At 43.3% G+C, this 24344-nt stretch overlaps 1 protein-coding gene across 5 annotated transcripts in view; it reads left to right on the forward strand.

Moving 5' to 3' along the window:
* The window catches only part of spryd3 (SPRY domain containing 3), a 46884-nt gene extending 22715 nt beyond the window's left edge, over window positions 1-24169 (forward strand). For all 5 annotated transcript variants that reach the window (XM_046397876.1, XM_046397877.1, XM_046397874.1 and 2 more), the window contains 5 exons: window positions 1425-1574; window positions 10348-10405; window positions 16594-16713; window positions 17557-17696; window positions 20744-24169. In XM_046397876.1, the coding sequence (XP_046253832.1) occupies window positions 1425-1574; window positions 10348-10405; window positions 16594-16713; window positions 17557-17696; window positions 20744-20878 (603 nt within the window). In that variant the 3' untranslated portion in view covers window positions 20879-24169. The remainder of the gene's footprint in view (window positions 1-1424; window positions 1575-10347; window positions 10406-16593; window positions 16714-17556; window positions 17697-20743) is intronic.
* The last annotated feature ends 175 nt before the right edge of the window (window positions 24170-24344 follow it).

The following is a 24344-nucleotide window of genomic DNA, read 5'->3' on the forward strand; positions in this document are numbered from 1 at the left end:
GCAAACATGAAATTTCATGCCAATCCATCAAATAATTATTTTACTCAAAACCACAAATGTCATATTCATGGTGCCTAGAGTGCTCACCAAATTCAGTAGGATACATTGACCATCAACGTCTTTACTATGTTTTGTGGCAATCCGGCTTGTAGATGTTAAAAGATTTACCAGGACAAATGAACTCTTCGATGTTTCATCCAGTGAAGGACGTTTTGTGAGGTGTAATTTCCCCAGGGTAGCGTGGGAGAGTTGATTAGATGATGCAGAAGGAGAGCCGTGAGGCAAAGATGCTGTCTGGGGAAAAAGGGACAGGTGCATGCAGGTGTTCTAAAAACAACGGGAAGTCAGTTATTGTAGCTTGGCTGCTGATTTGGTCTTCTTACACAACACATTCGGCAGAGGCTGTGACTCATAACTCATGGAAGATTTTAAGGTATTTCAAACCCCTTATCCCCCGCTCTTGGTAATGTCTCAGTCAAATCATAACACACAGACATGAGCACATTTTTAGAGTCCGTGTCAATTACAGTTTCACATTATCTCTGAAGTCCATCAAAAATGTCCAGAAATAGAAAGAAAGCTCCTTAAAACGCCAGAATTTGCCAGTAGTAGCCAACAGTTGTCGAGACATTTTACTAAAATCCAAACCACTTGGTGGCGCTAGAGGAAAAGTCAGGGGTTCAACAAAGTCAGTTGGACTCATCGTAAGAGGACTGTGAATCTCTACAAAATGTCATACCAGTTTACTATCACCATACTAGGGATGCTCCTAACTAGGAATTTCACTGACCTTTGAATGGGAAGTGGAATGGAAGTTTTAACTTACATTAGTCGACTAGTCTAATAGTAAGAAAATACTCACCAGACATGGCTCTTACATGGACATTAATAGGATAATAAAAATTAGTTTAATAACCAGCTAGTATTTCTGGTGCCCACTAGCGAGCATAGCGATGTTTAAACGACTGGTGCTCTAATCACACACATCCCTAATGTGTGCCATAGTTTTTGAGATATTTCAGTCTGGATGAACATGGTGGACAGATGGGCGCTGCTGTCTCTAGAACTGTCCTGTGAAGTGACTCGTAAGGGGAGAGTTACTCATCTTAGTACTCATAGCCAAAAGGTGTGTGTGGAGGGCGGCTACAGATAATCTGACATTCATTTCCTCTGAGGCATACTAACTCTTGTATCGTGGATACTTTTGTGTGTTGTGAAAGCTTGATCATCAACATGTCGTCATCTTGGATAGTGATCATTATCTGTCTCTGGATGAATGAACCTTATGGTTGGAGTATATCTTTGCAATAACAAGGGTGGGTCTATATCTGAACATGATCAGTCCCTGTTTTATATGGGTGATTTATTAACACATTAACCCCCATACTTCTTTTTTCGCCCTCTCTGTTTATCCCCTTTCTCAGCTCTTGGAGTATGTTGGAAAAGGAAAGAGCATCATGGACGTGGGTTTGGCCCAGGCCCGCCAGCCACTCACCACCCGCTGCCACTACTATGAACTGGAGATCGTCGATGCTGGGGAGAAGTGCTACATTGCCCTGGGACTGGCAAGAAGGGTAAGCCTTTTAAGAAAAGACTTCACACACACCTACGCTCAACAGAAAAGCATGTTTTTTTTTTTTCATTTGGCCCTTTTCCTGTTTTTCCACACCACTATATATTAGGCAATGTAGCTCAATGATCTCAAGGGATATAGATTGCATAAATAAACCACACACTGGCCGACTCTTCCATACTGCTTGCTTATGCGTACCCCCCCACCACCCCTCTGGTGCCTATAGGTCAACAACTTGTTGAGTTAACAACACACTAATGATGGAAAATTTTGACAAAAAGCTAATTTAGGAATAAAGCAGGTAATTAGCGCATGCAAAATGTTCCTCAGGCCATGTCTTGGGAATGTTAAAAGCTTCTCCTAATGAAAGCGCAAGAGTACTCTTCATTTAATTTTGAATTCAGTTCTTGAGGAAGAATCCCCCACGAACATGTAAATCGCAATGTATGGCGAAAGGATATGGCTTGAAGCACTTGAAGCCCTTTTTAGAGGACAAAAACTTTGTGCAATAGACTCTACTAGTGGTAAACAGAGTGGTAATGTCATAAGCTTTATTTTCTCTCCCATTATCCAGCAGCTTAGCCTCTCTCTTTGGATCTAATGGCCTATTTTAGATGAAACACCCCCAGAGGAAAATACAATTAGAGAAATTTTAACACCTCTCATTTGAGCCCTTATTTCTTTTTCCAAAGAATGCACATGAGGTTCCCATTTCTGCATTAGCACTGGAGCTCTGCTTTGAAGGATAAAACAGACAAACCTGTAGATGCCTGGGCACTGAGAGGCTGAAACATATTAAGGGTTAAATGCAAGGATATAAAGTATAAGCAGTAATACTTTAGGATCTTTCAGCGGTTACACAAGGGCTGTTCTCCTTACAAAGCTCGTGAAGGACAGGATTAAACTTGTATAAATGTCTGTTGCTTTCTGAGAGATGGATTCTCTCACAAAACTCATTTGCATTACATTTTTCACATTACATTATTCTTCTGACTCAGGAACTATTTCTTCGACAGTATGGGTTCATGATTTGTGAGTTTTTTACCCCCTGTAAGTTTAGCCTTGAAAGTGTTATGAGTTTGAAATATTAGTGACTGCCAAAGCCAAGGCCTGTGGAGAGCTGCCAGCACTGTCTCTCCCAGGGTCAAAACTCTGCTCCTTTTAATAACAAAAATAAAAGATGAAACTTGTACAACATCTTTCAAGGTCTCAGAGGAAATTTATATGAAACAGGAACTGAGGGATGCACAGCTTCACTGAATCATTTTAGACAAAGAGAGCTATAGATGCATAGAGAGGGGGGAGGCTGAGCAGGAGAAATCCACTTACACTGGATGTGTATGCCCTACTTACAGGTCTTCATCCAAGCCATGTAATTTTGCAGTATTAATAAATCCTTTTTGGGGACCACCTCATTACAGTTGTTTACTGAGGCAAATTTTGTTGATGTCAACCGCCTGACATTGAAACAATAATACACAACAATAAATCAGTAATGCCTGTAATATCTTCACAGATATGCTTGCTTGTCAACCCACCCCCTTTGACAAAAGCAGTATTGTCCATATTTCACCCTCAAAGTTGAACTTTTTGGGTAAAATAAAAAGAGAATAAACTGATTTTAGATGTAATCATGGCACCAACATCTGAGAGCCCTTGTTACTAGAAGACACACCATCAATTTCCACGCTGCACTACTTTCATCCTTCTAATAGGACTAAGTGTGTAAGAGTGGTCATCCTGTCTGTAGAACACGCAGAAAGAAAATCGTGACCACTACTTCATAGTGAACGCAAGCCAAGTTAATAGGTCAGTGCATGATGTGGGGACCTCGAAATGGGGGGCATGTGGTTGCAGTGCTGCTGCAGAACTATTAACTGACTCTATTCGTCCACGTTACGTACATCATATAAATATTCTCTGTGAATTTGGATACAAACTAAGAATATCCTCTGATGGAGCAAAGAAATAAAGAGTACATGTACACACACATGCTCTCAGTTAAACACATACAGACGCTGCCCTCACGGGTGAGGAAGACACGGCGTGGTGATAACTCCAAACCCTCCTCGGAGTTCTCCTCTCCTTTCGCTTTGCTCCACTGCTTTTCTCTCTGCATCTGGGTTTCATTATAAAGACATTAAGCCTAGGTCCAGGAGAGGTGATAAAGCAGCAAATTGAAGGGCTTGGGTTATGACTGTTTACTCAACAGCAGTCACAAGTTTGCATGCTGGCCTTTTTCACATAGCATCCTGTGGAAAGAAAGAAGTCCTGAATGCGAACACAAATCCACTCATTTATGGAACGCAGACTGTCGGATTCTGCCTGTCTGTCTCTCTGTCTGTGTCTCTCTTTTGTTTGTTGTGGTTGCTGACTTCATGCTCTACTTTGTAAGCAATTTTTTCACTTTTAAACTCTCTCTCCCCCAGGTTGTCAGCTTGTTCTGTCTTCCAGTGTTATCATCTGCAGTACCTGGTCACCTCACTAGAAAAACAGGATTTTAATTTATTGCTTGGTTTTTGTGTTAACAATGGTGGTCGATCCGCTCCTTTGGTCTCGACTGATATTTCTCAACAAATATTGGATGGATTGGTACAAAATGTGGAGATCTTCTTATTTTTCCCTCTTGTGCCACCATGAGGTTATCTTTGGTTGTTTTGACTGAAATGTCTGTGCAACTACGAGATTGTCATTAAATACAGGACAGACATTAATTTTTCCTCCTCTGCCATCATCTTGTCAAAATGTCTTTTTTTACTACAGCCTCAGTTGCAGTTTTTGCCAATGTGCTAGCAGTAAGATGGTGTGCATGGCAAAAATTTTGTTAACAAACATGAGCATGTTGAGAATGTTGGTATGCTGATGTTAGCTCAAGCGCTGCCTCACAGAGCCGCCAACTTGACTGCCAACTCCTCCCAATGCCAAAGATGCCAAATAAAGACAAAGTCGAGATTCAACACGTTACAATCAAATCAGGTGGTTTAAAAAAAGGTGGAAGTAAATATTTGAAGCCCCCTGGCCACTGTTGGCAGTTTCCTGCCTAACAGGGAAGTCTGAGGAATTTGTGTTATGTGATAAGTTTGCTTTGTGTGTACGGTAAATTTGTTGTTTTGTGTATTTTGTAATCTAAGATCTGTTTTGACCCTGCTGCAATTCCTAGACCTGTCGTGACCTCTCATTTCCTCTCTCATTCCTCTGAAGATAAGGGTCTCCATGAATGTACAGCATGCATATGCTTGGTAGCGCAGTTGTTTTTCATCCGGTACACACACCGGTTGCTAGGCTGTGGGACAAAGAGAGATCAAGGCTCAGTTATGGGGTGGAAGAGTGTCGCTGGTAGATGGGAGCGTGGGGGGTTGGGGTAGAAAGGCAGGAGGTAGAAAAATCAAGGAAAGCTATTCAGAATGTTTTAAACACGGGGAAAACAGCAGGAAAACCCTCATGTCCTGAAAAACAAACCAAAAGTCTTAGAAGAAAGAAAAAGAGCTTAATGCTGCGGGAGGACAGGGACGTGAAGAAGCAGGTAGGGGAGAAAGGTGGATGGATAGCTGTCACGGATGTGATGGAGGACTGAAGGGACAGCAGCCATCTGTGTCTGAATGAAATTGATGGTTTTCTCAGCTCACACATGACCCTCTGTCTCTGTTGACTGTGTTGACTCACTCTCCATTCATGTACGTAAGTGCGCTCATAAAGCTGTACACACTAACCTAAAAGTATGCACACAAACAAGAAATTAAACGTCAAACTGCTCGGCACACTGGAATGGCAGTGTTTCCTCTGTCCTGGTATGCCCCGGGACTGAGTCCTGGGAACAGCTTTCTTCCTCTTCCTCTTCCTCCTGTGATGCAGCAGTTCTACTAACAATTCTTCACTGCTGCGCTTGTTGTTCCTCTAACCGGGAGGCTAACGAATCTTCAGAACCACCAGCAAAGCAACAGTATACGATGTGCAACTTGGTATGATTCAAATTTAGGGCTCCAACAGTTAAGTGATTCGGTCATTTGATTAGTTCATCTGTAGGTACTTTGGGGGTCATGTAAATAAGATGAGGAAATCTGATCTGACCACTGGTGATTTTTGGGGTTGCATTTGGGTAAAAATGTGTAAGAGTAGGACACTGCAAAGCTCAACGCTAGGTTTGCACTCAGTCCTGTCATCTTTTCTGCCACTCATTCAGTAACTAAACAAACACAACTTCCTTAGTCCTTCAGTTGCTCCCTGCAGGGGTGACCACAGTGGATCATCTGTTTCCATCTGCTCCACCCAGGCCAGTGTGGAGATCTGATGATCCGCATATTTGATTTGGCATAGGCCTTTCACCCTTCCCATTTATCCGGGCTTGGGACTGGAAATTAGGAATGCACTGGCTCGTGCATTGGCCTGGAGAAACCGGGAGCAAGATCGAGCCACTTAACCTTCCTATCAGTGGACGACCACTGTACCTGCTGAGCCGCAGCCGCCCCGACGAACAAAAACGAAGCAAATGTAGTAATTTATGTGTTTGTGTAAAGAAAGGGCTTGCATGTTCACCAGCATCCATACAAAAATGATTAACGTGTCCAAACATATGCACACAGATTAGCTGTTGTTCTCCTCACTCCAGTCGGATCATCAGCTAATGTCAAACAGTCGTCGTTATCGTGTGAGGAGCCAGAGGTTTAAGCCTGATGACACGAGGTTATACAAACAGACCTGCATTAGTTTCCTACACAGTTTCTGCCCAACCCCTATAGGGGAGGTTGTGTGGGCACGTACAAACAGAAACACACCACTTTCCCTCCCTACAAACACACACACACACACACAGTCACATCCGTTGTAATTCATGGCTTAAGTTATATTTTTAGACAGCTCTGCGATATGCCACTGTGATAACTGATAACTGCTGCAGATGATGGGTATCTGCTTCCACACGGTTCCCCCGCTCGGCCCGCACCTTTCGGATTGTACTATTTCAGACTTGTTTACTCTGCCACCGTGTGGAAATGCAGGCTGCTCTGATGACACCTGTGTGGCAGCTGTGGATCTGATATTGCAGGCCTGTGCTCCGCCGTGCTGTGGACACAACGCCAGTGTTTGTTGTTCTTAGAAGCAGCTTACATTTCTCTGATGACTGCTGCAGGCCAATGGGGGTGTTGACTCTGTTTACAGTATCAGAGAGCAAACCAGCTGGTTAACACGGTGCTGCCTGACCTAAATGGATTCCTTTATGTGGTGATAGAGAAGTGGTGTAGGTAAGATCTGAAAAACAAAAATCCCAAACTGTTTTCTCTTTGGGATTGCTGCTCCGAGTGCCGCAAAACAGTGCAATCTGCTTTACAGAGTTTATGTCCAAAAACTAGATTTGAGTGAAAAATAAAACAGTATGTTCAGTCAGAGTCTGAACATCCTAAATGCTAAATAAATTTGATTTTGCTCATTCACTGTCCACCTGCTGTTCATTTGCACTGTCTACCTCACCCACTTGCACTATACTCCACCCTGCACTACCTTACTTTTGAACTACCTCCAGAAAAGTATTTATTTCACTTATTTTATTTTGTGTTACCTTACTCTATTTTATTTTTATTTTTTATTTTATTTTATTCTTCGATTATATGTTACTGTTATGTTCTATGTATGCACCAATCACCAAGACAAATTCCTAGTAATGTGAAACCTCTTCACTTACATGGCAATAAAGTCTTTTCTGATTCTAAAGATGTGATAGGATGTCAAATACATTTGAAGACAAAACTGTGTTGTTTGTTGCTTGTTGACTAAGCCCACCTGTTGCCTGCCTTGCGTTCATGATTTCAGAGGTAAAAGGAGCAGTTTTAGAAGCAGGAACGATCGATTTATATCCACTGAAATGAAAACTGTCACCACCATATTTGAGCAGATAGCTAACTAGCTAATCAAGCTAACATGAGTTTTTTGAAAAAGTGCTTGTTGCAGCTGACTTTTTATTGTTTCCAGATGACTTGTATTAAGACCAGAATGTTGTATAAACTGTCTTAAATATGCACATGATGGCTACAGGCATGTTTGCTAAAAGTCTGCATTCTTACCAGCCAATGATCCATGTAGAAGACATGGAAATAAACAGCAATGCTTTCATAAAATTGTGAGTATGATTAGGAAATATGTAATATCAGAACGTTATTTCATTCTGCCACTGTTCCTTTTGAGCTGCTTAGCTTAAAGCTCAAAGGGGCAGGTTGTGACCAGATTTCACAAGTGGTCAGAAACTGAACTGATGAACACTAATCTTGGGTGCCCACCTTGAAACTGTGCTAATTGTAGGGATGAGACAGGGGGTCTGTAAAGCCTCTTTCTTCCTTGTGATTTCTTGATTTCTTCTGCTTCAGTTTTCTCAATAACCCGCCATATTTATTTGTTGAATGGAGCACACAGAGTTGATGTTCTGAACTGGAGATGATGGACTCGTCAATAGTTGATCCATTTATCAGACACATGTCTGCGGTTTACGTTAAAGCACTATAAATCCACCTGTTATTTGTTTAGTCGTTGCTAATGTTGTCCTGTTTGAGAGTGCCCCTCAAAATCTCAAAATCAAATCCGTGCCTGTGGATCATCAGTCAGGGAGAAAACACCCAAGTGCTTGTCTCCTGCTCGTGGAGATGCAGCCCACATGCCAGTCAGCCAGAGGAATCCTCCAGTTTGTGGTTGAGACGAGGGGGAAGAGGAGCAGACTTGGCAGAATAAGGGTTTTCAGGCTTGGAGCAGTAGCTGCATTCCTCCATGTCTCTCTGTCTTCCTCTGCTGATGTCTCACTCTGTCCTCCTCCCTCTCGCTCTCTCGCTTTCCACCCATCCATCTCCATTTCCTGTTCCTCAAGCCCCAGTAGGGTTGTCAGACAGGATCATTGATGTTTCCCTGATGTCCTGTCCTCAAATGCTGCACTCTATCTGCCTGACCCGACCAAACTGTCTTTCTGCACTGTCCCTGTTGCTCATTTCTCTGTTCCACACACGTGCTAATAGTAATAGTTTCATTGGCTCTATTTTGCTTGTGAGTAATGTATTGCCTCTTCAGTCTCTGCGTCAGTCATCAGTGTCTGTTCTTGTGTTTGGATAAAAGAACATTTCCCTTTACTGTGACTCGCCAAAGGCTGACTCTTTTTTCCTCTGTTGACGTCATCCTGGCCAGATTTTGAAATTTTTTGACCTGAGACGAGATGAAAATGAAAGTTTCTTGGTTGCCTTTTATGTCTGTTAATACTAGTTGAAAAGAAATGAGAGTGAGGGAGAGGAACAGAGAAGGAAACAGCACAGCGTTTAGAAGATGTAGCCCACCAAGAGATAAAAGAGGAGCGTAATGTCATTGCCTTCCTCCTCCCTCTCTTGTTCAGTAGTTTGTTTCTACAGTAATGGAGGTGCAGCCTAGAAGACAGATAAAGATCTCTGGTAATTACCTCTGAGTCATACTCTGATCTTATCCAAAAGTTGGCTCTCTAGTTATTTCTGTTGGCGTGGTGCTACCTGGAGAAAGGCATACATACTGTAGATGCAGACAGATGGAGAGACAAACTCATCCTTAGCTCCGAGAGAAGTAGCTGATGCTGACAGATGTCCAAAACAGACTCGCACTCATTAGCATGTTAACATCAGTGCGGGAATACAACGCAGTTTAAGACTGCACAGGTCATAATGCGATGTCAACCTGCTACTGGCTTTCTACTTATAATTTAGAGTTGACTGACAGAGACTTTGGACTTTTTGTCGTGCTGAAGCAATGTGCATGTGGCTGTAGTGAGACTGATGCACAGCATTTAAAGAGTTCGGAGGTTTAGCGTTTTTCTCTAACACGTCTGCAAATGTGTGAAGAACGAATTAATGAACGATATAGGGAGTGGGCATGTGATTCAGGGCAAAACCCATCACTTGATTATATTAATTTAATATTAAAATCCCTTGAGCACCGAATACACCTGTTTGCAGGTAAGGCAGATCACTTAATCTGCACCCTGAGGTCTGTCAGAGGAGGAGTTGAAACATCTTTCCTGAAACGTCCTTTTCTCCTCGCCTGTGCAATGTTTTTATGGGTGACTTTTACTTCCAAGTCATTTACTGAAACACAGCACCAGCACTGAGGGCACTCGTGAGCTGCCGCAAGTTGCCATGTGACCAGTAGTTTCACAGAATGTCATTTGTGGCCCAACAGATGTTTGTCGGGGGACACAGTTTGGCGCCACTAATTGAGAAGGGTATTCACAGTTGAGACAGAAAGTATTGAAAAGGAATAATTATAATAGAATTTGTGAACTTCATGTCATGTTCGAGGGGGTCTCACAAAATGTTGCTGAAGGTCGCCACTGGCTCACAGCAGCACTTTGAGAAGCCTTGGTTTATCTGCTCTAATGTAAGCTGCAGCTGTTAGAAAGCCCAGCTAGCCTGTTAGCCAGCTAACCTAAGATAGTTACCAAGCATTCCAGTTCTAAGCTGTTGTACATCTGTGTTGTCAGACCCAACGATTCAGTCCAACGAGAATTTTTCAGCCGGCACATCCACCAAAAATGTTTTCTACAAAACTTTTCTTTTTTTTAAATTGCTCTTCTCTGCTCAAAGGAAGATTCACAAATATAAAACCTATGAAACAAACACTGCCTCGACGTGGGCCATAAGTCTGGTAACTAACTGGTGCGGATTTTCTTTATTTGAACAAAACCTGCAGACTCTGGACTCTTCATGATGTGTAGGTTAAAACCAATTACATTCACGACCCTGAAATGTGTATTTGTGACCCTTGTAATGTCTGTGTTTGTGCAGGACTACCCCAGGAACAGGCACCCAGGATGGAGCAGAGGGTCAGTGGCGTACCATGCAGGTGAGATTTCAAGCCCCTTTCCTCTTTTTGTCCAGTCTCACACGGAAGATGGTGTGTTATTTCCTTTGTGAGTTTGGAATTCCCCCTGTGGTCTTGGTTGACTGAAATAAATAAATCTGATAGACTTCCTCTAAAGCATCTACTGTATCTGCTGCCTTTTTAGATGCAAACATCACAGGGCACCGTCTCAGCTGGATGTTAAGGTGCCTAGCTCGACAGAGATCAAGGGGGATTGTGGGCAGATAAAAGGCACAAAAAGCAGATTAAACAGACAGTAACAACATCAGAAAGAGGAGAAGGATCACATCTCCATCTCTTTCTTTCTCTTTCTCTTTTGGTCATCTCAATATCTGAGTTTAGTTATCTTTTTTTTCCCTTGCTTACACACACACGTTCGGTCTTGGCTCTTTGTGACGACAGGCCTGTGAACATTATCTTTACAGGCATCTGCACAAAACCCATAGCTTCCATTCCAGGCCTCAGCACCCCTCACTATCAGTGCTAAGAGATTAGCTATCAACCGCTGCTGCCGTGATATAAGAAAAGCTGCAGCTTGGTAGGTCGTTGTTGTTACACCGTACAAGCTACAGTAGGTAGCCGGCTCTTTTATGTGACAATCCACTGTCACAGTCAAGATCTTGTTAGTCGTTATCAGACCGAAGCAGTTAGGAGCTCGCTGGCTTTTATCTGCATTATTTTGGTCTGAAGCATCCCATTGTTCATCTCTCTCACAGGGGATTTCAGCTGCTCTGGGTGACTCATGCGCCACTTTGTGTCATATGTGCTGCCACCAGGAAATGTGTATGTGAAGGTTTATATACTTTCTTCCAGTTGACCTCCAATCAGCTATCAAAACACGTTTTCTTGTTCACTCCGCACATTCCATTCATGTTTCGAGCTGATGTTTACAGTCCTAAATCCCCATATCCCTTTGCAGATTCCATTTATACTTAGGGTGCATTAATAATAATAATAACAGTTAATGTTGCGCATCCTGCCGGGGTCTGTGGACGATGCCTCATTGCTGAGTGACAGACGAGGCCAGTCCTTCGCAGGGGCTCACCATGCCAGTCCCAGAGGTCCAGCGCTGCGGTCTGCCTGGTTTGGCTGCTGTGCGATGGACACCACAGAAATGTGCACGCCCCAGCACAGCTCCCATTAATCTTATTTGTTAGAGACTAAAATGATGTATGTGGTTTTCCACGCTGTGCGTATGAGGTTTGCCTTCTCATGCTTGGGTTAAGGTGCAGGCTCTGATCCAGCTACTTAAAATCAACAGCCGGGGCCTCTTCTTCATGACTCCCCTTGCTCCTCCACGCATCCAAGATTCTCGCTGAACAGCTCGGGAGCCTCAAGTATTGCATGCGGACGCTATTTGGCGGAGTGACAGACTTAATGTATACACAGTATTATATACCCTGGGTCATATAACCACAGCAGAAATTGCTTAAATAAGGAATGGCTTGCTTTGTTACCTTGGTTTTCCTGCTCAGTGTGAGCCAAGAGTGCTGTGAAGAGGTGTTTCTGTGACACATGGTACCTCTGTTTATTAAATTTGTTTGTTTTTGTATTTGACCTCAGTATCCAAAGGGCCAATGGATATTGTTGGCAGGCCTCAGCTTTCTATAGACTGTTGAAGCTCTTTGTAATATTTTTATTGAACCTCATGCTGTTCCTCAACACACTGTGAGTGTTTGTAATGCTTTAGCTGTCAGTGGCTGTAGATAGATTTTGGAGTTAAACTATGCAGCCTGGAGGCAAATAGATAAATTACATTATGATTCAGCGCCACAGCCCTCCTTTTCTGAGTTATTCTTTGCAGTTTGACAACTGAGTTCTATTTCTGTCACACTGATTTATGGTGCACTGTATTGGGCACGCGACAAGTGTTGATGTGGATCACATGTGATGTGTATTATTGACTTTAAAGGTTGTGATTTTACTCCCGATATATTCCAGTTATATATACAAAAAAGCCTGCCAACCATATCGCCGCTCCTTTGTATAGCTTGTATAGTTTGAGAGTTTGTTGGCCTGAGCTGGTGTTACCGCGTGTGTTTGCGTTGGCCCTGCGCGGACCTCCATCCTGCGTTTTGGCTCGGGTTGGCTCCGCAAGTTAATGGGCCGTGGGGCGCTGCGAGCCCCTATGGGCCCTATCAGGAGCAAGCAGCCATCCAACCAGTAAGTGCTCCTCAGTAAGCCTCATTAACCCTGTCACCCCCTCCAAACCCCCCATTAGTGACGCACACGTGCTATGACTCAACACTCGCAGCTGAAGGTGGTGCCCCACCAGCACCGCCATCCCTATCTGTCCATCACCAACAAGCCAGCCTGAGGTAATGGGGCTCAGTTTATATATTCATGTGTTCTATATCAGTGATGGGGTTTAATCTGATTCCAGCTCAGGTTCTGTGAAAACAAATATTCAATACGGACTTGTTGTGCAGGGGCATTATATTACCTTCTTACCTAATGGAACAAAAATGGGCTTGGATGACATAGTGTCTGTAACAAACACAAAGAGTGTCTGTTGAATGTGCTGACCACTATCTCAATTTAGCATGTACCCAGGAATGTACCCAGACCATGTGTAGCGTTACAGTAGATGTCATCACACAACTATGGCCACAGCTAGAGATTATTTACATTATTGATTAATTTGTAGATTAGTTTCTCAATTATTCACTAAATTAATTGAGTGTTTGGTGTGTAGAAGAAAATGCATTACAATTCTCCCAAAGCAAAAGCTGGCATTTTCTTATGCTTTATCCAAAACACAAAGATACAAAGACACAAAGATTTAACTGCCATAGAAAGCAAAGTGAGGCAGCAGCTCTTGGCATTGGAGCAGCTAGAACTGGACTTTGTGGTGTTTTATTACATGAAAAATGATTAAAACTATCAATCAGTTACCAAAATTGTTGGTTAATTTTCTGCTGATCGACTGATAGCTTCAGCTCTAAAGGGAATGCATCCATCACTCTGTGTACATACATTTGGTGTATGTTCATCACCTTCATACTAGCGTGTTTGGTGATCAAACTACTTTGTTTTCATTAGTCATGATTCATCCATTCCCATTCTTTGTCTGTGTCATCAGTTAGTGTTTTACTTGATTGTTTTGTCTATAAAATCTCATAATAGAGGGAACAAATATTGAGTGTCTTTAACACTTTCCCAAAGCCTGTAAGAGATGTTTTCACAGCACTTTTATTTTCCCTCAAGAGAAAATCTGTTTATGATCGCGTGAAGACAAAGGACCAAATCCTCAAACTGGAGGAGTCGGAACCAGAGAATGTTTGGGAAAGCCACTTAAAAACTGATTATCAGAATACTTTTATTTGTCCATCTGTGTTATAATTTCAGCTTCTCAAACAAACACAAAATCACAGATCATGCAAGCGCCACCATTCACCCTCGAGTTAAAAGAGAAGACTGTAACCCGTTTCGTGCACTCTGTTCCTCCTCATGGACCCCCTAAATGTTCCTCATGCAGCCTGTCTTCATTCTGGACTTGGTCTAACTGGAGGTTAAATTTATTGTTCACATTCTTTATAAGCTGGAGTCTCAAATGGAGCAAACGTGGCCAAGAAGTATATTGTACATTATATATCAACAGCTCAACATATTGTTTGGAATACATAGTAAACGTTTAGGAACATGTGCAAACTCACGTGTGTGTGTGTGTGTGTGTGTGTGAGTGGGTGAAATCATGGAAGAACATAAATATTTTTGTTTTAATTTTTCATGTTTTAGGAGTCTGTGAAGTCATTGTTCCCTGGGCAGGGAATCCCAGTTTTTTCCAGACAAAAGCTCATGTTAAGACAAAGCTGGTCGCTCAGTCACAGAGCCTTGCCCTCTCCTCCTGTGGGCCCAGCTCCAAACCCTAAACTCGGCTCCGGTTTTCACCTTCTTCTTGCTGCTAGGAATTACATTTGGATCCCGCGGGTCACGGTAGTTAACATTGTTGGCTTTACCAACGACAGCCTCAGTTTATGATCTTGACATTTGCATTAACACCAGCACTCGTGTTCTGCTGCGTACACTCTCACCAGTCGCAGAGCCCAACCTTGGTCGACACCTCCGTGCTAATTTTAAAACTTCTTAGCCTCCAACACAAACTTTAACATTTTCCGCCACAGCTGAGATCCAAATTGACCCTACTTCCTGTGTCTTGACTTCCAGCCTTTTAAACAGCAAAGCTCACTTGAGAGAAGCAACAGAACATGTTATTGTATGCAGAAAAACTAAAATAGCCTTGCATAACTGCCAGGCAAAATCCAGTTTAATATAACTAGCATTTAAATGTTTACTGTGCAACTGTGTAACCAATAATTTTTTATCACCTATTAGTCACTGTTCCAAATAATTTATTAAACTTTAAAAGTTTTTTTTCTTAACATGGGACGGACCATCAGCATATCTCGACTTTCTTGCTTGTCCTTTTTTTTTTTCCTTCTTTTTATTCCTCCATGCTGGTGGCAAGTCTTTGTGTTTTCAGGTTGTCTGTCCATCCTGTTCTCATCAACATGATACCTTTGAGAGAATATCATGATTTCTGGAAAGGGACATTGCTGTTGAGTTTTTCAAATTAAGTGCCGCCTAGTTCTAGTTCTCATTAAGGGTGACAGTCGTAAACAGAAAATAATTTTTTTTTTTGCACTTTGACACACGTCTTAAGGAAACAGATCTGTTCTCATGATAATCAGAAGCTTTTCGGGTAGTTGGAGTCGGTTAACCCATAAAATAATCTAAATAAAAACTGCAAACAGCTGTGTGAGATTCTTCTGATGATTCCCTCTGGCTCTCGACGCTTCGCCGGACTTGTCCTAACTTTCCTGTCCCTGTGAACTAGCTCCATCCTTAGGCCCAAACCTGGACTTCCTCCCCCCGCTCACCTCCAGTGCCAGCCCTTGTCACTCTCCAAAGTCCTGTCCTGCTATTTTTAGTCGTGCTGTGCCTGTTCCAGCGTAGCTCCTCTGTTTGCCTTGTGTGTGGTGTTGTGACAAGGGCCCGCATGGGAGCCGTAATGATACAGTGTCTCCGTCTCCCTCCCGGTGCTCAGATAGAGATTGTTTAAACAGTATCCTGAGCCGGGGACGGGTCCCATGACAACTCCATAAATATTTACCAGCAGCAGGCACGCCGCTTCGCTTGAGGAGAGCTCGTCTGCAAGCTACCTCTGCGGTGTTTTTCTTTTGCCCTTTTTTTCCATTGTTGTCTCTCGCGAGTGTAGTGTGTGTTGTTTTGATGATTTCCTTGGGATGCTGATGTCTCTTTTTTTTGTGAGAAGTGTTTTTACTAGCGCTGCTTTCACCTTTACACATCATCATCTGATTGGAATGTCAGGATGTCCTGAATGTTAGCACAGTGTTGTATGTACACATGTAGCTCGCTGTGGTAAACACATTAAGAGACAAAGTTTAGGCAACTTCTTGGAACTTCAGCAATGAGACGCCAAATAGACCTTTTCTCTAGTCCTGCAGCCTTCCTCAGAAGAAGGCCGTAGAAGGCATTAAGAAGTCTGAAATTTGATTTACAAAAGTCTGAAATATTTTCTCCTGCTTGCGGCAGGCAGCAGTGTTGGTTCTAAAATATTTTTCATCGTGGGTTGTCAGACATCACACACTTAGACACTGAAGCTGGGCTCGTTGTGAGGGTCGCCTGTGCTGGAGACCGTTGAGTCTTTTTATGTGAAGCTTCGGTTAGCAACAACAAACTGTTAGTACTGCTAGCTACAGCAGTTTCTTAATGGGCAAGTGATTGATTTCTAGGAAAAACTTGATCAGTTCGTAATAATTCATCCGTCCATTCATTTTCTGCTGCTTATCTGGTTGACATCACATCAACTATTGTTATGCACAGCTGGGAAGGACTGGACTCGTTTTCAGTCATACATGCTCTTGAAATGGGTCTTAAATTGCATTCTGTGTGCTTTTGAAGAGGTTTCATTGGTCATGGAGAAAACCCTGTTCACAGGGTATTGGGCACAAATGCTTTGTTAACTAATGAATGAAATAATCCATGCATCCATTTTCTATACTGCTTTATCCATCGGGTTCGCGGGGTGGGGGTGGGGGGCTGGAGCCTCTCTCAGCTGACAGCGGGCGAGAGGCGGAGTCCACACTGGACTGGTCGCCAGTCAATGAAATGATAGCTGAAGTATTTCTTTGTCGCTCCGCTGACAGATGACGGCAAGCTCTTTCACGGCAGCGGGGTTGGAGACGCTTTTGGTCCTCGCTGCTTCAAAGGTGACATCATGGGCTGCGGCATCATGTTCCCACGAGACTACATCCTGGACGGAGAAGGTGAGGGCTCAGGGTTCAGGTACTGTGATTACACTGTCACTCATTAAAGTGGTTGGTGTGTCTGTGGGAGGTTTCGCTCTTAAACCTGCTTATCGTGGTTTAGCATGAGGCGGTTGCGGCAAGATTCAGTCTTAACCGAGTCCATTGTGTTGCCTGTGGGAAAGAAAACTGGATGTAAACCAAGATCCCCCACACGGAAAACACAGCAGCCACTTAAAAGGGAGATTCTTGCCCCCCCCCACAATCCCCCCTTTTTTCCAGGAGAGACAAATATAGGCTTTCCTGTTCTCAGGTGGTTTCATTACATCCGTTTCAAATAATAAACCTGTGATTTTTACGTACTTACAGGCGGAATAAGGCAGCAGCTCAGACAGCAGATCTAACTGTGTTAGGCCATTAACAGGACTAAACGTGTTGGGTTGTTTGCCAACTCACTTCTTTGCACTGTCTTTCTTGGTATTTAATTGCCAAGTCAGTTTATTTATTTAGTGAATTTGGTTCTGTGAATTTTGAAGAAATTCTCTGAATGCGCCAGGTGACACAAGCTCAGGGGGTGATGTGATGTTTCGGGGAAAATTACAAGAAGAGAGGGGGAAATAATAGCTGTCTAAAATCCAATTTTGTAATTTAAAAGACCTAAGAATTTATAGGAGGGTTAAAAAACCCTCAAAAAAGACGGAATAAGACAGCGCATCTTGACTTCCTCAAACGAAACAAAACATGGTGGATTGTGGCATTAATTCACTTGTTTCGCTGTCTCTGCACTGAGTTCTGTGGATTGGTATTTCATCAGCGAGTAAACCGAAATGCGCTCAGCTCTGGTTTTTTCCTTTTTTTCCTCAGGTGACATGGACGACTGGGATCGGCTGGAGGTCCATTCGGGTCACGCAGGCATCCAGAACATTCTGTACCTCAATGAGGAAGAGGAGGAAGAGGAGGATGGGGAAGAAGTAGAGCAGGGACAAGAGGGCAGGAAGGTCACGGTGAGGAGCGTTCAGAAGCACAACACAGCGGTGTTAACTGTTGCTGCACAAGTTTAAACTGTGCATGTTTTAGGTTCATTAGCTTTTTATGATTTGAACATTGACTGATTTTCTTTGGCCACTTGGGGGCGGCGTAACGAGCCCAACCCCCCCAATAACCATAGTCGCATTTGTGTCTACATGATGAGTGTAATAGCATGTAGTTTCCCTTTGGCTCCGATTTGGTCTCCATTAACTCCTGACGGCCGTCGATGTGTTCACCACTACGAGAGCGATGATCTGAAAGCCACTGAGGGCAAGTGGAGCTGCACATTCAGCTCGTTATTCTCTGTAGCTTCTGTACCAGCATCACCTTTCATATTGTTTACGTGCCGTCATATGATACATTTTTACTATGAAAATATTGATTAGCGACGCTTTGAATGAAGACCGAAGCGAACCTCCCACCAAAATGTGACTTAATCCACCAGGAACATGTACGCAAACACAGCTTCTAGGTAAACAGATTGTGAAAACTACATTTTTTATTTTCCAGTTTCTGCATTACATTTCTACCATTGCAGAATTTTTTGTTAAACTCTTTAAAGGTTCAGTGTGTAGGATTTAGGGGCTGAAATGTTTTCGGATTGCGTGTAACCTCCTGAAACTCAGAGTTCTTGGAATGAGCCCTCCATATCTACAGAGAGCAGTGCATTCCACGTGCATCGTCATGTTTCTACAATAGCCCAGGATGGTCAAACCAAATGCTGGCCATGGAGCCTTTTGCATTCTCAGCGGCCACCGTAGGGGCGGGTGAGATGAGGGATGTTTGTCTGTTGCATGTCTGCAGCAACACCTCTAGACGCCACTACCAGGTTGTACCGAAATGTTCTGACATTTATCATAAAAATTCTGTCGAAAAGTCTCAAGCACTCAGCCAGTATAATCTGTACAATAGTGTTGGCTGTTCCCGGCTGGCAGTGGTGAGCAAAGATGCTAACAGATTAGCTTCCCAGCAGGTGGTAGCTGCCCTCTCAGAGTTACCCCCCTTTCGTTTGTTGCTGTGTGGGTTGTGCGCACTTGGATAAGGAAAACTTTTTCCCCACTGCCTGCTGCAGTTGGTGAAAACTGGATTAATGAGAGCAATGAGCCAATCTTTAAACCAAAGCACCGAGCTGAAAAACACTGCAGTGTTTGGTAGAGCTGAGGGAGAAACTCCCTTCACATCACATGCGGTCAGTCCATTTCTGAAAATATCGATTAGTGCAGCTTCAAACAGTAAAAGAACACATGATATAAATTCAGCAGGCTGAGTTTTGTCAGTGAAAACTGGTTTTCTGTGCTGCAGCACATCCCAAACTCACATTGTGGACAGCAGTGCCAAACACAAAATCAGTCCTGTGTGGAAACAAAATCAAAACTGACCCACACAGAAAAGTGAAACACATACACACACACACAGGTCAGTGGGGTTTGGGTGGATTTTTTAGATGTAATAATGTAAATTAGTGGTTGTTAGTGTGTCCCAGGAGGAGGTTGTGTGTTTTTGAAGGGTAAAGCTTTCTGGCTCTGTTGCGATGAGGGATTACTTAAATTTTTGCTTTGCATTCCTGCCTTTTTGTTCTGGATCTGAAAGTGAACTTGATAATGTTTTTAATGGAAGGTGTCATGTCACAGAATAACACATGAGTCTGTGATCGTGGGAGATGATAGTGGAGTTTTGACATAATGAGCCCTGCTGTTAGTTGTTGTTGTTGAGCATCCAAGTGGCAAGAAGCAGCCTCCTGGGTGAAGATCAGGAATTTACTTGGCGTGAAGAATAACCTGCGGCAGAAGCCACCATCGCTGCCAATCGCGTCTAAATAACATCCAGTAGCAACACGAATTCAGTCGATTCAGGTGCTTCACCTACCGAAGGGTCAAGCTGCTGTTATTCTGTAGAAGCGCAGTCGTTAATGAGTTTATTAACAACAGTGTTTGTGTTTGTGGTAATGGAGGAAGTGAAAACACATTCAGTGTTCGTTTATCCAGGGATTTTGTCGACCATAAAAACAACACATAGAAAATGCGTCGCAGTTGTAAATTATCGTCATTATTGATTCTTCTACAGGTTATTGTCTTCATTAAAAAACAAGCCCACCAAAAGTCCAAGGTGACGTCTTCAGATGCTTCATTTCCTCTAACTGGAGTATGAAAACCTGAAAAGAAATGAATCTCTGCCATTTTTTCTTAAAAAAACAAAAAAGACATTCACAATTAACAGATTATCGATCCTGTCTGCGGTTTTCTTCCCGCAGCTGCTCGATTAATGGGCGCGTCATTGCAGGGGGTGGGGGGACGGGGGGGTCACTGAGCGGGTGTGAGAGCGTGCAGCACTGAAACCCAAGTGGGTGGCGGTAGGTGAGGCCGAGTCGTAATCCAGAGGTCTGTGGATATTTATTCAGCAGGACACATTAACCCCGAGCGCACTGCTCATCCCGCACGTGTGCGCGGGTGTCGGCGGCTGTTGGCGTCCGAGCCAACGAAGCCTGTTGCCATTTCACTCACCCTTCATCTGTAACTGAATAGCGGTTAAGCCTTTCTTTTTTCGAGTGGGTGGTACAGTAAATGTTTGAAATGTGACTCAGCCTGATTTATTGAAGAAACACACTCCATAGTACTTCGCTTGTTGTTTTAGTGTGTCCATATTTGCTCTCAGACTTGGAAAGAAGCCCTCGGTATTAGCATTGAAAAGTTTGTTGATGTTCTTTTGAGAACAGCTGGATAATGTTTGATCACTCGCTGATTTAGTAGAGACATGTACTGTAAACATTGACTTTTTCCCCTGCAAAAAGACAGACATTACTCTGCCACCTGTTTGTTTAACAATATTTCTTAACTGCACATAATTCCTGTTTACAACCGGCACGCTGAGTGCTCTCAAATGAAGTTTGTACTCCATTTAGTCATTATGAAAAGACTTTTCTTTCATGACTAATTGCTCCAATGCTCCATCAGTGGATTTACAGTGAAATGCTTGCCTGTGCGTATGTGTTGTAACTCACTGTCGCCCCCCGGTGGTCCTGCAGGTGTTCTTCACGAGGAACGGGAAGCTGATGGGCCGGAGAGAGATGGTGGTCCCGCCTGGAGGCCTCTACCCCACCGTGGGGATGCTGAGCAGCGGAGAGAAGGTGAAGGTGGATCTGCACCCCCTCAGTGGATGAGCTGCGAGCGTGGACTGTGACGCCCTGCAGACTGCTGGCTGCGCTGTAGAGCTCACCCACGGTAGCCTAGCATGCAGCTAACAGTCGCCAGAACACATTCAGCTCAGCCGCACACATGCACGCCGTCTTCCTCGACACTGCCTCGGCTTTAATTTATAAGACTTGTGCATTTTATCACAGAGTCACAGCCAGATTGTCGTCCTGGTTGTGCACAGTAGCAGAGAGACAGAGAGGATCCTACGTGGGCTGTGTGGGCCACAGCATGCAAAGTGCAGGAGTAGACCGCCGCACCTCGAGGCTAAAATGATATTTAACTGTTAATTCTATGCAATCTGTACTGCTATCATCGTCACGTCTAACCTCCTCCTGCATGCAGCGTCTCTCTGGAACTCTGAGCCGTCAGATCCCTCTCAACAGGGCTGGCACACTTTGTTAATTTCATTTGTCACGACCCCAAGCAAAGCAGAGCGAGGCCAGCTGAGTTGGTTGGCGGTTTATGTTTCAGGGAAAACACCCTCACTCACCCTCGCCTCTCTCGTTTCCTCTCGTCCTCCCTCTCCCTGTCCTCTCTCTGGGCGAAGCTGCCCTCCTGTGAGCGATCGGGGACTTGCTGTTGCCCCACCTCACTCGCTGCTCTCACACAGCTGGCTGGAAGTGATCAGTGGATCTGTTTCACTATTCCAGAAATGCATCATTTTGTATGATGTTATTTTACAGGTTTGGTAATCACAGCCTCACATCAGATCAGATATTTCCTAAAGAGTGGATGAATATATTTCCTGAGTGTTTTGTAGTTTGATGTTGGAGCCAGCCCACAGATGAAATATGTACGCCGTATTTTCTACACGGGATCTGGTAAACACGCATTTAAATTTATCTTCAGGGAATGATTCGTTTTTGCACTTTGAGAACGTGAGATGGTCCCGTGAAAGGCCGGCTGGGAGACTTTCAGGGCAAACATGAGTACAGCAGGCGGACAAAATCAAAGAGACACTTTCTGGTTTAATGCAGTCTGATGCAAGGTTATGATAGATAACTGAAACGAAATGAAAAATTACAACTAACACTGGTTTAAAAGTGTGTGACATTAAGATTTCTATATATATATATATAAAAAGACTCAACTAATTGAAATATATTGATTATAATAACATCTGGACTGAAAGTTTTACTCAGCCAACATCACAGCGAAGCATCGGCTGCTTCGTACTGTGTTTTAGTACTTTGTTCTCGCTGTGCATGTTTGCCCTCAATATGAAGGATTATTTCTCTTCCTAATTTTCTTTTCCCTCACTTTTAAACCAGAAAGTTAAAACGAGCCAAAAGTCAAAAGAGACAAAAAAACCCCAAACCTCCTTTTGTGGTCAGAAGAAAAGTTCTGCTCTGCGACGCCATATGTGATGTAGATTTAACCGCTGGATGCTTTGTGAGGATGAAAACAGTGATGTGTGTGTGGTTGCTGCGTGTGCTGCGTGTTTAGAAAACGCTGAGTGATGTGTTTGTGTGTGTGCACAGCAGCATCAGAGGCCTGCAGCACAAAGGCCACTGGCCAATCAGATCACTGGAAACCCTGAGTCATCCATCATTTGTCAGGGTTTTACTCGTTTTTAGAGACCCCCGTGGGTTGTTTACTTTGTTGATGATGTCACAGTTGGTTGTTTGGTCTTGAAAGTCAGAAAATTGTGAAAAACAGCTGTTAAATGTCTTCAGGTTGTCTCTTTTGTCCAATCAACAGTCCGCAACAGAAAGCTAACAGCAAATCATCACAACTCAGAAAGTGGAATTTGAGAATTTGCTTAGAAGGATAAATTGATTCGTTAATAGTTGACCGTCTGTTTCTCTCTTTCAGCTCTCCGTGATGTTTGAATTGTTTCTGCCTTTTGATTTGTGCACCTCGTAAGCAACCTCAGTAAATCATAAACGGCAACATTTCGATCAGATGAACATCACCAGCTGACCACAGGCTTGGTGCTTCCTGGTCCGCTTGTCCACTTGTTTAAGCTCAGTTTAAGAGACGCGACTGTAACTGTGTACATTTACTCCGGTTGTGTACTGAAGTACCCTTTTATTGTTCAAGTGGATTCATTGATTGACAGAGGATTAACTGGAAACTGTTGTGATTATCCTGTGACTCGTTTTGTTTTTGCTGACTTGAGCTGAATGTTGAGCTTTGGGCTTTTGGTTGGACAAAACAAACTTTGGGCTCTGGTTATTTGTGACGGCGTTTCTCACTGTTTTCAAAATCTTTACAGATCAAACAATCGATTGATTGATGGAGAAATCGATCAGCGGAGAATAATCCAGAAAATAATCAAAAGGTGCATATCAAATATTTCAGAAAAAGCTCAACCAACTCCAACATTAAACTCCTGCTTCTACGTGAATGCAGGAGTCAGAATCGTGTTGATCAGAGGTCAGATGTAGTACAGTCACAGTAGACATTTTTCTGCGTTTACGTCTTTTATTTTTCTGATTTTACTCGTATAAGGAAGCGAAGGATCCGGATCCTCTGAAGACTCAGTGAAGTCCGCTGACCCAAACAGACCGTGTCGATGTTTGTCGCCTCGTGTCGGTGGGAGCTGGTTCCCACACAGACCGTTCACAGTGATGATTATTTTTCTTCTTCTTCTTCTGTTTGTCTAAAGGGAATGCTGATATCTGCGTTGTTATACCGTATCAGTTGAATCGGTTAAACAACGATCATCGAGTTCCCACATCTGTACGACTCCATTCCAACATGAGCAGCCCTGTGAGGTCCTATCAGGTGCACACTTCAGCTTTCTGTAAGATGAACCGCGTCGCTCATGCGTCAACTGAATTTACACGTTTGGGTGAACTGGTCCTTTAAATCACATATCCGCTGGAGATTTTTAGCTGTCGCTCGTGCGTTTGTTTCAGAGACAGTGAAGGTGGCCTGAGCAGGTCTGCAGGACGTGTGAAAATCTGTGAATCTGTCGTGTCTTTCTTCTCCTGCAGGGCTGGATAGAGACTTAAGTTCAGGTTGTTAGAGCCTGGACTGTAAAAACTGATGCTAGACAGTGCAAAGATGCTAACGAGACACTGATGTGGACATTCGGGCCACGTCTTAAGTTCAGGGTATTAAAGTCACTTACATTGAAGTTTACACCACGTTTCACAGTTCAACCAAATTAGAGCTAAATGTGATTTAAAATGTTTGTAGAGACTTTCCTCACCAGGGACTCCTGTAATTATTCCTCACCTTGTTGACTTGCACTATAACGGCCTTGTTCAGTTCATGTATGATCATAAATAAAAGTTTCAGTAATTTAACAGAGTAATGGGATGTTTTGTTTGGACCTTTTCAACCAGTTTTGGTCTGACTGACTTTGGTGCCACTTTTTCCAACTGTTTTGGTTTCCTTTATTGTAAAAGTCGGCACATTGAACATCTCGGCTGAACGCCTGACCGACTGAAACGTGACTGAAACTTTTGGGTGGATTGACAT

The sequence above is a fragment of the Scatophagus argus genome, chromosome 8 (assembly GCF_020382885.2).
Source record: "Scatophagus argus isolate fScaArg1 chromosome 8, fScaArg1.pri, whole genome shotgun sequence".
Taxonomy (NCBI): Eukaryota; Metazoa; Chordata; class Actinopteri; family Scatophagidae; genus Scatophagus; species Scatophagus argus.